This window comes from Scylla paramamosain, chromosome 8 (genome assembly GCF_035594125.1).
Source record: "Scylla paramamosain isolate STU-SP2022 chromosome 8, ASM3559412v1, whole genome shotgun sequence".
Classification (NCBI taxonomy): domain Eukaryota; kingdom Metazoa; phylum Arthropoda; class Malacostraca; order Decapoda; family Portunidae; genus Scylla; species Scylla paramamosain.
Window position 1 is genome coordinate 230,403 of NC_087158.1, and position 12,894 is coordinate 243,296.

General features: G+C 41.0%; 1 protein-coding gene across 1 annotated transcript; it reads left to right on the plus strand.

Moving 5' to 3' along the window:
• Positions 1–5,221: 5,221 nt before the first annotated feature.
• On the plus strand, positions 5,222–11,850 carry LOC135102632 (ADP-ribose pyrophosphatase, mitochondrial-like). The gene is made up of 8 exons (XM_064007915.1): positions 5,222–5,265; positions 7,046–7,158; positions 7,924–8,048; positions 8,224–8,319; positions 8,903–9,024; positions 9,717–9,926; positions 10,498–10,735; positions 10,958–11,850. The coding sequence occupies exons 2-8, from the start codon at positions 7,051–7,053 to the stop codon at positions 11,025–11,027; spliced, it is 969 nt and encodes a 322-aa protein (XP_063863985.1). The 5' UTR covers positions 5,222–5,265; positions 7,046–7,050; the 3' UTR covers positions 11,028–11,850.
• Positions 11,851–12,894: the final 1,044 nt, after the last annotated feature.

The window sequence follows — 12,894 nt, forward strand, 5'->3', positions numbered from 1 at the left end:
GAGTTCCAGATTTTACCAGAGAAAGAGATGAATGATTGAGAATACTGGTTAACTCTTGCATTAGAGAGATGGACAGAATAGGGGTGAGAGAAGGAAGAAAAGTTTTATGCAGCAGAAGGAAGGGAGGCATGCAGTTACCAAGATCAGAAGAGCAGTTAGCATGAAACTAGCAGTAGAAGACAGCAAGAGATGCAGCATTGCAGCAACAAGAAAGAGGCTGAAGACAGCCAGTTAGAGGAGAGGAGTTGATAAGACGAAAAGCTTTTGATTCCACCCTGTCTAGAAAAGCGGTATGAGTGGAACCCCCCCCCCCCCCCCAAGCATGTGAAGCATACTCCATACATGGACAGATAAGGCCCCTGTGCAGAGTTAGCAGCTGGGGGAGGGAGAAAAACTGGTGGAGATGTCTCAGAACACGTAACTTCATAGAAGCTTTTTTAGCTAGAGATGAGATTTGGAGTTTCCAGTTTAGATAAGTAAAGGACAGACTGAGGATGTTCAGTGTAGAAGAGTGGGACAGTTGAATGCCACTAAAGAAGGTTGTGTCGAGTTGATAGATGGAGGAATTGAGTTTTTGAGGCATGGAACAATACAAAGTTTGCTCTGCTGCAGTCAGAAATTTTAGAGAGATTAGAAGTCCGGTGTTCTGTGGCTTCCCTGTGTGATCTGTTTACTTCCTGAAGGTTTGGATGTCTACAAAAAGACATGGAAAAGTGCAGATTGGTATTATCAGCATAGGAGTGGATAGGACAAGAAGTTTGGTTTAGAAGATCATTGATAAATAATAGGAAGAGAGTGTGTGACAGGAAAGAACCCTGAGGAATCACCACTGTTAATAGATTTAGGAGAAGAACAGTGACCGTCTACCACAGCAGCAATAGAATGGTCAGAAAGGAAGCTTGAGATGAAGTTACAGAGTGAAGGATAGAAGCTGTAGGAGGGTAGTTTGGAAATCAAAGCTTTGTGCCAGACTCTATCAAAAGTTTTTGATGTTTCACAAAATCTCTAAAAAAGGATGACCAAGACTCAGTAAGGATAAAAAAGGATGACCAAGACTCAGTAAGGAAAAGCCAGATCACCAGTAGAGCAACCTTGACAGAACCCATACTGGCGATCAGATAGAAGGTTGTGAAGTGATAGATGTTTAAGAATCTTTCTGCCAAGGATAAATTCAGAATCTTTAGATAGGCAGGAAATTAAAGCAAAAGGATGGTAGTTTGAGGGATTGGAACTGGAGGCAGCAAGCACAGTTATATATTTTTTAGTTCTGGATACAGTTACACACTGCACAAATCTCTCTGAATGACAGGAAAGTGTTCTTTTCTGATATATCATCTTCAGTATTTTTGATATTCAAAATGTGTTTCACCCAAAACATTTTTATGAATGTGTAAATACATCATCCTTGCAAAGGATGGAGGAGCCATTGTAATTCTTAATGTACTTCCTATTTCATATTTGACATCATCCTAGTAGCTGTATAACCACAGAAAATTTATGAATTCTACCTCATATCTTTTTCTTCTATATATAACCATTTCAATTCTGTAGTGTGCCTTTGATCAGAATATTTATTTAGGACTACCAGTAAAATAGCAGAATTAATGTAGTATATTGTACAATCCAAATGGTTCAGCAAACCATTTTGTAATTTTATGTATAGGTAACAGAGGAGTGCTGCTCATTATCTTCAGAGGAATGTCAATTTTTATAGTTTTATAGATTCATGTCACACCAGTATTACCAGAGCATTGTACTTACTGAACTCATGACACATTATTGTAAAACCCTAAACATACCCATGGAACCTGACATGAAACACAGTCTCTCTCTCTCTCTCTCTCTCTCTCTCTCTCTCTCTCTCTCTCTCTCTCTCTCTCTCTCTCTCTCTCTCTCTCTCTCTCTCTCTCTCTCTCTCTCTCTCTCTCTCTCTCTCTCTCTCTCTCTCTCTCTCTCTCTCTCTCTCTCTCTCTCTCTCTCTCTCTCTCTCTCTCTCTCTCTCATTTATTATCTGATTTTCTCTTCATAGTCTGTGATGATCTAAACATTTCACTGTAGTAAGCAAAGCAGTCACCGTGACTCCTATAGACATTTAATGGGGGCTGAGCTAAAACTTTGGTGCCATATGTTCATTCAGAGCATGGAATGTACATTTTAATGTCTTGCATTGGAGTGGCAGGGATGCATTTATAGGAATATCTGTTGCAGTAGTGGTGAATACTGCTTGTGCCATTGCTTAACTTGTTTTAGCCTCACTCTCTTATGAACCAACTGTTCATAAGTATTGATAGCAAATGTAAGTAAAGCATTATAATTTTTATCATACACATGACTGTTAAGAGGCCAACATCCCCCACAAAGTGGGATGGCTGAGGTATAAAGATGAATTACTGTGTTAACAGAATCACACAAGAAGCATTCATTTTCTCTTATTTCTAGCAACACACATACTATTCAGTAAATACATGAGATGTGATTGACAAAAATTGTAAGGACATCAGTATTGATTAGAGGATCTGTGCTAATTTATGGGCACTTCCACCAGACAGTGGAGGCATTGAACACTGGGAAAGGAAAGATTAGAGAATTCCTTGGGTTGGTAAAGAACATTGCCTTACTTTTTCTATTATCAAGGACTGTGAAGATAGCGGACTTGAATGTGGTTCTGGAAATATGAGAACATAATGATGTCACAAGAAGCAGTAGTACAGATCAAAACTGATAATGCAGTAACCTTTCAAACACTTTGTTCTAGCTCTGTGATATCCCATTACTTTTGGTGCCAAGACTCACATTTCAAAAGTGAATCCATACTTTATTGTGTGTGTGTGGTGACTGTGGCCCCTTTCTCCTTGCACTTCAGTTCCAGTCCTGCAACCAAGAGGCAGACACGTAATATCAGCATCAGGATCTGAGGCAGTATTAAGTTGTCATGGGGTTATGTCTCTGTTCCTCCCGTTACCTTCCTCCTTGGTGATGTTAGCCAGTCCTCTCAAAAATAATGAATGCAACTTGTGAGAATTCTCATAAGCAGTGAGTCTATAGTTCCAGAGTATATTAGACTTCCATAGGTAAGACATGCATTGTAAGATGGATAATCATCAATCAGGTATGAAATTTTTATTCTATTTTATTATTAAAGTAATAATAATACTTTATAGCCTTTTCTTGTAACAGGGCAGCTCATGTTATACCTCCTAGTATTAAGACCTGAACATCTCTGCAGTTTTCTCTCTTACATCCTAACAATAGAAGTATGTAATATTAGCTGCTGCTGTTGTTTTCTCAGCCACTGTATCCCATTCAGGGTGTGAGCAGCAGAGTCAACTTCAGTCAGGCTCAGCATGAATTATGTTCACATGTATTTTCTCAGTTTGTTTCAAGTCCGCTTCTGCCTTTGTCTGCTGCACTGCTTTCATCATGCACTGTCATGCTGATCCATTGTTCAGCAGAAGAAATCATAATTTTCATCAGAATATATATATATATATATATATATATATATATATATATATACTATCCATCATTTATTTTGCTATACAGAAGAAATAATTAATGGAGAAAATATTTAGAGGAGGACAGTATTGCAAGCAGCATGACGCTGGAGTATTTCCACATCAGGGTGTGTGGGTGCCTGGTGGTTCTCAGTCGTACAAGTCCTGGATGGTGTGCAGGTCTTGCATGCCTTTAGTTTCCAGGATGAACAGATTTATGCATGTGGTGTTTGTGTTGCTGAGGTTGCTGTAAGATTATCCATGATACAGGTGTTGTCAGAGATATTTTTTGTAAACCAGTGTCTCAGTCTGATCGTGTATATCACTAGCTTTACAAAGTTGTGATAGCCAAATTATTTGTGAAATGTATATAGTCTTTTTCAAACAAATAAAGTATTCCTATAAACTCAATGAAACACGAGCTTTGAGTTAGTCTCAGTGATGTAATGTTTGGCTCTGCTGAAAAGACAAGCTTTGAGTTAGTGTCAGTGGTGCAATGTTTGGCTCTGCTAAAAACCAACTAAAGTCTGGTAATTATTCTCTCAATGAGTATACATATATAAAGCAATTTTCTTTTTTTTCTTATCATTTTTTTTTGGGGGGGGGTCATCAAGTGTTAATGTAGCTTGTATTTCTCTCTGAAGGTAAGCTGTTGCTGGTATTCATGGAATTAACTGGGAAAAAAGATAATTTTGTAACATCTGGTACATTAATCTGTCACTGGGCCAGGGAGCAAGGGACAGGAAATGTGTATATGCATACAAAATAAGGTAAGAAGAGAGAGAGAGAGAGAGAGAGAGAGAGAGAGAGAGAGTACTAGACCGGACCAGTGGATAGGGGAATGGATTACTGGCCAAAATCTGTCATCATATTGTGAACACGAGTTACTTTGAAGGAAACAATGTACATAGTATTAGAGCACTGGCTATAATGGCAAGAGATTTAGCAAGTGTCTTCACTACATAATGTGTTTTCCAGAGACCATGTCGAAATCGTTAACTGACCAGATGTTACCTGTGGAAGTTGTTTTTTTGGATAATGGAAGTCTGATGCAAGAGTCGCACGCGATGGACAGGTTACCATTGTTGGTGTGGGTTGCTTTGATACCTGAGGAAACATTCTATTGCAAAATTCTGTAAAACAGTACATCAGTCACGGGTGCCCCGCCCCTCCCGCTCACGCCCCGCATTATACCTCGAGTGCCCGCTCTTCCCTGGCACCGCATTAGCTTTCAGCAAGTATGCCTGGCCTCGCCCCAGCCCACAGTGTCTCGTATATGGTCGCATTTTATCTCGAGTGCCCGCTCCTCTCAGGCACCGCATTAGCTCTTAGCAGGTGTGCCTCACTCCCCCCCGCAGTGCCTCGCATGTGGAACCCCTGCCCTTGCATCAGCACTTGCCCTTCTTAGTGTTGGTACTCTTCACGGAAGCCCCGCCCCGCTTGCCCGCCTCGCACTTCCTGCTGGACAAATCATAAATGTCATCCCTTACCACTGCAGTATCTACTGTTCAGGGACTATAGGAAGAAGGCAATGGAAATACAGCAATAAATGTGCTAACTGATGAAAGGAAGAAGAGGGACATAACAAAAAGCGGTATAAGAGAAGATATTAACTGGCAGGTGACTGAGTGAAAGGAGCAGTGTGATAAAAGTAGTGGTCACAAGAAGAAGAGGAGTGGAATGAGTGGGGGCGTTTACGTGAGTGTGTGTGTGTGTGTGTGGGTAGGTTTAGATACTCTGGGCGTGCATGATTGCGTCACCTCACAGGAAGGTAACACTTATTGATCCTGCTTTCTTTTGCTTTAACTGTGTGGAGAATTATCATAACCTATGTGTGTTCTTGTTCTTGTTGGGAATTTGATGGGGCCGTGAAAACTGTGGTGGCGCAGCCTCTAGTGTCCCCTAAGTGCCGGCAGCAGACGGATTATCTGTTAGATTCCGGTGAGTTGCCCTATCTTCTAGAGGAAGACCCCGGTGTGCTGGAGTGTATTGAGGGCCAGGCCGGGGTCTTACGAGTCATCCAGAAGGTCTGCTAGTGATGGCCTGAGGTGGAGTGGTGCCAGTGAATAGAGGAGAGTAGTGCGGTGGAGTGGTGCCAGTGAGTGGAGGAGAGCAGAGCGGTGGAGTGATGCTTGTGAGTAGAGGAGAGCAGTGTGGTGGAGTGGTGCCAATGAGTGGAGGAGAGCAGTGTGGTGGAGTGGTGCCAGTGAGTGAAGGAGAGCAGTGAGGTGGGGTGGTGCCAGTGAGGGTAAGTTTTTACCCTATTCTGGACGAAACTATTTTATTTGATAATTTTCAACCTGCTTTGAATTAATTTACATGTTGTTTTTCCTGCAAATCATTAGTTTTTATTTTTTTTACCCTCTAGCCCCCCATTCAGAAACTAAAGTTTTGCAATAAAACAAAAAAGTAGATTCATATAAAACAGACCCAAATCCAAAAAAAAAAAAAAAAATAGTTTCATCCTCACAAATAAATAACGCTTCAGTAATACTCAGTGGACTGGCTGGTGCTTGCTTGTGGCTGCCAGCTGCCTGTCACACATCATAACCAACCTAACAAAACTAACCTAACAAAACAGAACTGACCTTACCAAAATAATCTAACCTAACTAAACTAACCAAACCTAACAAGACTAACATAACCTAACTTAACCTAACCTAACTAAACTAATCTAACCCAAAAAAACTTAGCTAGCAGTGGGGTGGTGCCAGTGAGTGGAGGAGAGCGGTGTAGTGGGGTGGTGCCAGTGAGTGGAGGAGAGCAGTGCAGTGGGGTGATGCCAGTGAGTGGAGGAGAGCAGTGTGGTGGGGTGGTGCCAGTGAGTGGAAGAGAGCAGTGCAGTGGGGTGGTGCCAGTGAGTGGAGGAGAGCAGTGCAGTGGGATGGTGCCAGTGAGTGGAGGAGAGTAGTGTGGTGGGGTGGTGCCAGTGAGTGGAGGAAAGTAGTGCAGTGGAGTGGTGCTAGTGAATGGTGGCAAGGGCAGTGTAGCAGCAGGTGCTCTGAAGTGTGTGGCTGTATGGGGCACCAGGGGTAATGAGGGGTGTATGTGGGCATTGGGACAGCTGTGTCCTGTCCTGAGTCAGGTGACCACAGTGTGTAGTGGATCCACCAGTGGTGCCGTGTGTTCTGTCTGATGCATTCAAATAAGGTGTATTATAAGGCATCTTTCAAGTGTCTTTCCTAGTACAAAACACAGGGTTTCTGTAGAATGGTAAAAAAAATCAATCTGGTGTACAGGAACATCTTTGGGAGAGGGGTGGGAGTGGGCCTCATTTGCTGCTCTGTTGGTAAGATTCTCCACAATGTCAATATGGGAGGGGACCCAGTGAAGGTGAATGTTAAAGCCCAAAGTGATTAATTGAAATAGGAGAGTATGTATGTATGTTTTACATTATATACATACAAAATTTTAGTACTTATTGCAAGTGTTCCCTACAGCCTTTAAAATAACTAATAACTAAATATAAGCAAATAATGTTTTTTCTAAGTGTGACTTTTCTTGTTTAATTTTAAGGATCAAATTAACTGAGTATATAATTGATATTTCAGGTGATATGAGGAGCGTTGCCAGAGTGCTGTGCCAGACCCACCTTCTCACCTCCACCACTCTCAGCATGCATACCAAGTGTCGCGGTGGGGCATATCCTTTCACCAAGGACAAGGTGAGGGGGAAAACATTTGGTCTGATTCGGTACACATCTAGAAATCTTCGTATTGGTGATTCTGCTAATTAATTTCTTTCTGATGTTGCCACATTTTGATTTCTGTCTGTTCTTTTTCTGTTTTTCTCCACTTAGTGCATAGAATGTCTTGTTTTCTCATTTCTTTCTTTTAAGTAGTAGTTTTAGTAAATATTCTTGATGTTCTATTCACAGATATTGTCATTCTAATAATAAATAAAGAATACAGAAAGATAATGGGTCAGTCTTTGAGTAAGTGTTCCTTACAGAGATATGATGATGCTCCTTTGGTGGTGGCTTTGAGTGTTGGGAAAGAGTCCAAAGGACAGGTAGAGGGAGTGACAGAGAGGTTAGGGCAGTGTGTGCAGCAAAGTGAACCTTTGTGGCCTGTACCATCAAAGACAGAGTTGATAGGAGGTGTGTGAAGTATTCTTCAGCCACTCAGCAACAGCTTGAAAAATTACCAGCTTCTGACAGGACTTAAACTCAGGTCTCTGAGATTATCACAGCCAAGTGGTGACCAATAGACCATCGCCTCCTCAAAAAACTCACATTGGAAAGCATGTCAGGGAAATGGTATCTCAGATCACCCATATGCTACTTTGCTCTGGATAGATTGTGAAGTTAGCTATAAATCTTCTGCTTTTCCTTCTGTTTTTCTTAATTACATTTCCCTTTGTGGCCTGCCTCCTTAAGTTTTGAGAGAAATAATTGTTGGTTGTATCACATGATTAATTTTGTTTGCAGGTGCAGCGAGTCCAAATACCAGACAGCAAGGTGGACTGGGATGTTGAGTTTGCAGAATACTTGCCGCCATGCTACACTGCTCCACACATACTAGCTGCACCTCCCTATGCTGACCCAGAGATAGGGTAATGTACTCTTTTTTTTTTTTTTTTGTATTGTAAAACTGAATAATGCTTTAATCATATATATATGTATGTGTTGATAGCACCTTAATTGTGCCCTTACTTGGATATACATACATATTTTTTTCCAGATGCTGAGGCTGGAGTGTAGCATGACTGGAAAGCTAATTTTTTGCAGAGCTGCCGGCTTCAAACCAAGGTGGAATGCATTGGATGGCAGAGTGAGTCGCTGTTCCCATGTGAAACCTTATGATGTGGTGGACGGCTTTCCGCGGTGAGGGGGCTGCCACTGGGTCTGCTTCAGGACTGTTCACAGAAAATTTCTTGCTTAGTAACTTTTGTTTCACATTCAGTGTGTTCCTTAATTATATATTTGTCTTGGAGGATTTTAGTTTCTCAGATAAAATTTACCATGATGTCTATTCCTTAGAACTCCCTAAAGGGGATGGTTGTGACTAGATTCTTTGCTTCTTCTTCTCAATCCACTGATTTCTTGCACTGCACACCATTTCTTGCATTTTTGCTCTTCAGTTATTTGTTAATAATTTGCATAGTGCATTCACTTCAATTTCACTATCACAGTTATTTGTTAATAATTTGTATAATGCATTCACTTCAGTTTCACCATCACTCTTCATTGTTTAGATAATCAATTAAGTAAATTCATTCCTTATAGAAGACCACCACTACATAATGAAAAGTTATCAGACATTGGTTGCACTTATTTTAGGGTGATTGGTCAATACAGAACAGAAAAGTCTTTGATGCTGCCAGTAGCATCACTGTGTAGTTTGCCTCACTGACACTCTCTTCACTGCATTGAAGTGCATCTTTTGAACAGCTGGAATATTTCACAGGAATGTGTGTGGCCGGACAGGAGTGGCAGGGCGAGGTGCTCTGGGACGGTGGGGACCCAACCATGCCGCAGATCCCATTGTGACACGGTGGAAGGTGGCTGATGGCAAGGCAGTCATTCATGGTGAGTAAAAAGCTGCTTTTCACAGTCCATAGTGTGTGAAGGGTCTTTGTAAGTTTATCTTAGTGTGCATCTTTCACGCATATGGTGCTGTGTTTGTGTTGGCATTTACAGTAGTACATATGGTGCTGTGTTTGTGTTGGCATTTACAGTAGTACATATGGTGCTGTGTTTGTGTTGGCATTTACAGTAGTACATATGGTGCTGTGTTTGTGTTGGCATTTACAGTAGTACATATGGTGCTGTGTTTGTGTTGGCATTTACAGTAGTACATATGGTGCTGTGTTTGTGTTGGCATTTACAGTAGTACCTGTCCAAGGTTTATACAATGCCAGTAGAGAAATAATGGGAATGTTCTAGGTTTGTTACAAGGGATGCAGCAAAAGAAGGATTAGGACCAAGGGGTCAAGAGTGTAAGGACAGTCTTAGTGATGAGTGCTTCATGTTCGAAACTTGTTTACTTACATGCAAAACTCACTTCTTGTACCTTCATTAAGATCAGACTCTAGATACTTGAGCCAGTTTGCTCAGAGATTTGTAAAATTCTGCTTATGTGTGTGACTATTTACTTTGGTGTTACTAGTGTTTGATTGGCTGTTTCATTAAACTGTGCAGTCTTTTGTATGCCAAAACTAAACCTTCACTAACCATCATACCATGCAGTAAATGAACCTGACATTTATGAAACTTTTCAGAGAAGACCAGAAAACCAATCCTGCAGTTTGTTTGCATCCAGCGTCGGGACAGTGGGCACTGGGCCATTCCCGGTGGCATGGTGGACCCTGGTGAGCGTGTCACCACCACCCTGCAGCGGGAGTTCCTGGAAGAGGCACTCAACTCCCTGGAGATGACAGAGAAACAGAAGGAGAAAAGTGAAAAGCAGCTCAAGGAACTTTTCAAAGGGGGTAAGATTAACAGATCGTCACCTGCTTTTCTTTCTTATGTTTTTCTCACTTAGACACAATTAACTTTTATAGAAACTATTAGCATGCAAAAATGTTATTATGCTCTAATTGGTGAAAACAGAAGTGCTGACAGAAACATTGCTCTTGAATGTGTGGCATGATGAGCTTACATCAGATGGAACCTGCCTTTCAAAACAGTGATGGGTGATGAGTTCTTGGTTTTGGTCCTTAATGCCAGATAAGAAGCAGAGCCCTACATGTACAACTATATAGGGTTCATACAGAAATATGTCAATGATTTAAGTTGACATCTTTCTGTAGCTGGTGCCAATACATAAGTGTTGTTGAAAAGGATTCATGGAATTTACTGGTGTTGTTTATAACTCTATTCTATGGAAGAATGTCTTTGGTATCTTCATATTACACATTTGGGCAGAACTCAAATGAAACATCGTGACTGTTGTATCAAGCAGAATTATTGCATAGTGAAACTTTTGTTGGCTTGTAACAAGCAGCGCATTATCCAGTGTCAGCCTTATGTTAGTGTGTGACGTAATATTGAATGTTTCAGGCGTTGAGATTTACTCTGGATATGTGGACGACCCTCGCAACACTGACAATGCCTGGATGGAGACGGTGGCTTTTAACTTTCATCAAGATGACCTGCAGGGTGTGTTGTACTCAATGCTGCTCCATGCCGGGGATGATGCCAAGGCTGTCAAGTGGCAGGACATCAGCAGCACACTGAACCTCTATGCCAGTCATGAGGACATGATAGAGAAGGTAGCACATAGGCACCAAGCTCACTGGTGAGTAGAGAGCCTTCATGTTGTTCTCACCTGCTGACCCAAGGGTCTCCTGTACCAATTTCATTTGAGAAAAAATTAAAAGATCAAGGGTAAATTAATACATCATTGTATTATTCAGTTATTTTAATTGAATTCTTGTGTTTTAGGATATTTTCTAACCTGATTTAGTAATCATTGTAGTGATGGTGTAGGGAATCAGTTTTTTTCCTTTCACACTGGCAGGAGCAGAAACCTGGCAGTCCTGCCAACCTGTGTATGTGTATTTTGTTTGCTTGTCTGCACCACACACTGATGAGTAAACAAGGTGAGGAATGTTGGGAATATATAAGTGGTGACACAGTGCATTGAAAATATGGTTTTGTACTCCTGAGTGAAGTTGTTATGCACAGGAGTGTGTTGGTGCATCTGGATTGCCTCAAACTTTAAAGAAAATAATATGAAATTAGTAAAATTTCCATATAAAATAATATCACATGAATACAAATCCTAATGTACAGATCTTACATTTGAGCAAGTACAGTGGTACCTCGTGATTTGAACTTAATTGTTTTTTTTTGGCCTGTTTGAATTGACAATATTTGAATTGGGAAGCAACTTACCCCATTCAAATTAATGTAAAAAGAATTCATCAGTTCCAGATCCTAAAATCCACCCTTTTCATTTATTTTTTATTTATTTATTTTTTTATGGGTTATGTTGTGCCCTAAACATAGAATTGAATTAAAATAACCTAAATTATATATAGAAAAAAATATAGTAAAAGAAAACGTGAACCACTGTACATTTTGGCGTATAAGATGGCACTTGAATCATCCTAAAAAAAAGACAAAAAGTGGATTGTCCTGTGCATCAGATACAAAAACAAGTATCTTAAAATTTTATGCAAAATAGCATTGTAAATAAACACCAACCTCAAAATGACAAGTCATCAAAAGTTCCTGGCATCTTCAGTCTTGAAAACAGTTGTAGTGCACACAATTTTGATTTTCTTTTAAAACTCTCTCTCTCTCTCTCTCTCTCTCTCTCTCTCTCTCTCTCTCTCTCTCTCTCTCTCTCTCTCTCTCTCTCTCTCTCTCTCTATGTGTGTGTGTGTGTGTGTGTGAAAGTAAGAAAAATCCTGAGAATTGCTAAATAGAATGAGACTGATTGAGAATGAAAATGGAATTATACTAGTGAGAAAGGATGAAGTGAAAATGGCATAATGAGCAGAATGAATGGGGGTGGAGAGAGAGAGCCAAGTATCACTCCCTTGTCCTTTCATCTCTGACAGATAAGGGGAAAGGGAGGTGACAAGGAGGGAGGTTTGATACCATACAAAAGAGGATGGAAGAGGAAAGGAACAATGGGAGGAAGGGACATTCTGGGATGGAGAGTACATTGGGCAAGGAAGTGGAGGAGAGAGAGAGGGAGGGAGAGAGGGAAACAGGAGGGAGGGTGGGTGGGATAAATAGAAGAAGGAAGGAAATGGGGAGGGATGGGAGAGAGGGGCAGGGAAAGGAAAGGGAGGGAAGGGGAGAGGAGGAACACAAGAGGTACTGACTGAGTGGAGTTGCTTGAACACGTGTTTGTGGTCAAATAGGAGGACCACGTTCGAATTGGAGGATGAAATTTGTTTGTCAACCCTGTTTGAATTGGAAGTTGTTCAAATTGAAGGACATTCGAATCACAAGGCATGACTGTAATTAGTACGGGTGAACTCTCTCAGTCATTAATGTTGATGCACAGGTAGAGGATCCAGGTGGCCCATCTAGCAATTAAATCTACATAGAACCAAAGACTATTAACACAGAACCAAAACATATGAACACAGAACCAAAGCATGTTGATTTAGAAAAGTAAATCTGTTTGAAATCGAGCAGAGTGACTGAGATGAACCTTAATGGCAGGACAGAGAGAGCTAGCTTGTCCCTGCTGCACCATTATAGAGCCATCTTCCCCTCACCTGATCTCATCTGCTGACTGCTGCGGGTGTAGGAGAATCTCCTGTCAGAATTATTGAGGCTGCATCTGCATTTTATGTGTTCATTCACACTTGCATTCCATTTATCCCCATCATGCACAAACATTTGCTTTTTGCTCTAATGACATAAGACAAGAATACCTAGGTTAGTCAGTGGGTAGATGTTTAGCCAGTGAGAGTCACCCTATTCACTTAATTC

What these genes read in the sequence shown, in the direction of transcription:
- LOC135102632 (XM_064007915.1), top strand. Translation starts at nt 7,051, where the DNA reads ATGAGGAGCGTTGCCAGAGTGCTGTGCCAGACCCACCTTCTCACCTCC. An exon ending in ATCCTTTCACCAAGGACAAG is followed by an intron (nt 7,159 to 7,923) that starts GTGAGGGGGAAA and finishes TTTTGTTTGCAG; the next exon opens with GTGCAGCGAGTCCAAATACC. An exon ending in GTGGTGGACGGCTTTCCGCG is followed by an intron (nt 8,320 to 8,902) that starts GTGAGGGGGCTG and finishes AATATTTCACAG; the next exon opens with GAATGTGTGTGGCCGGACAG.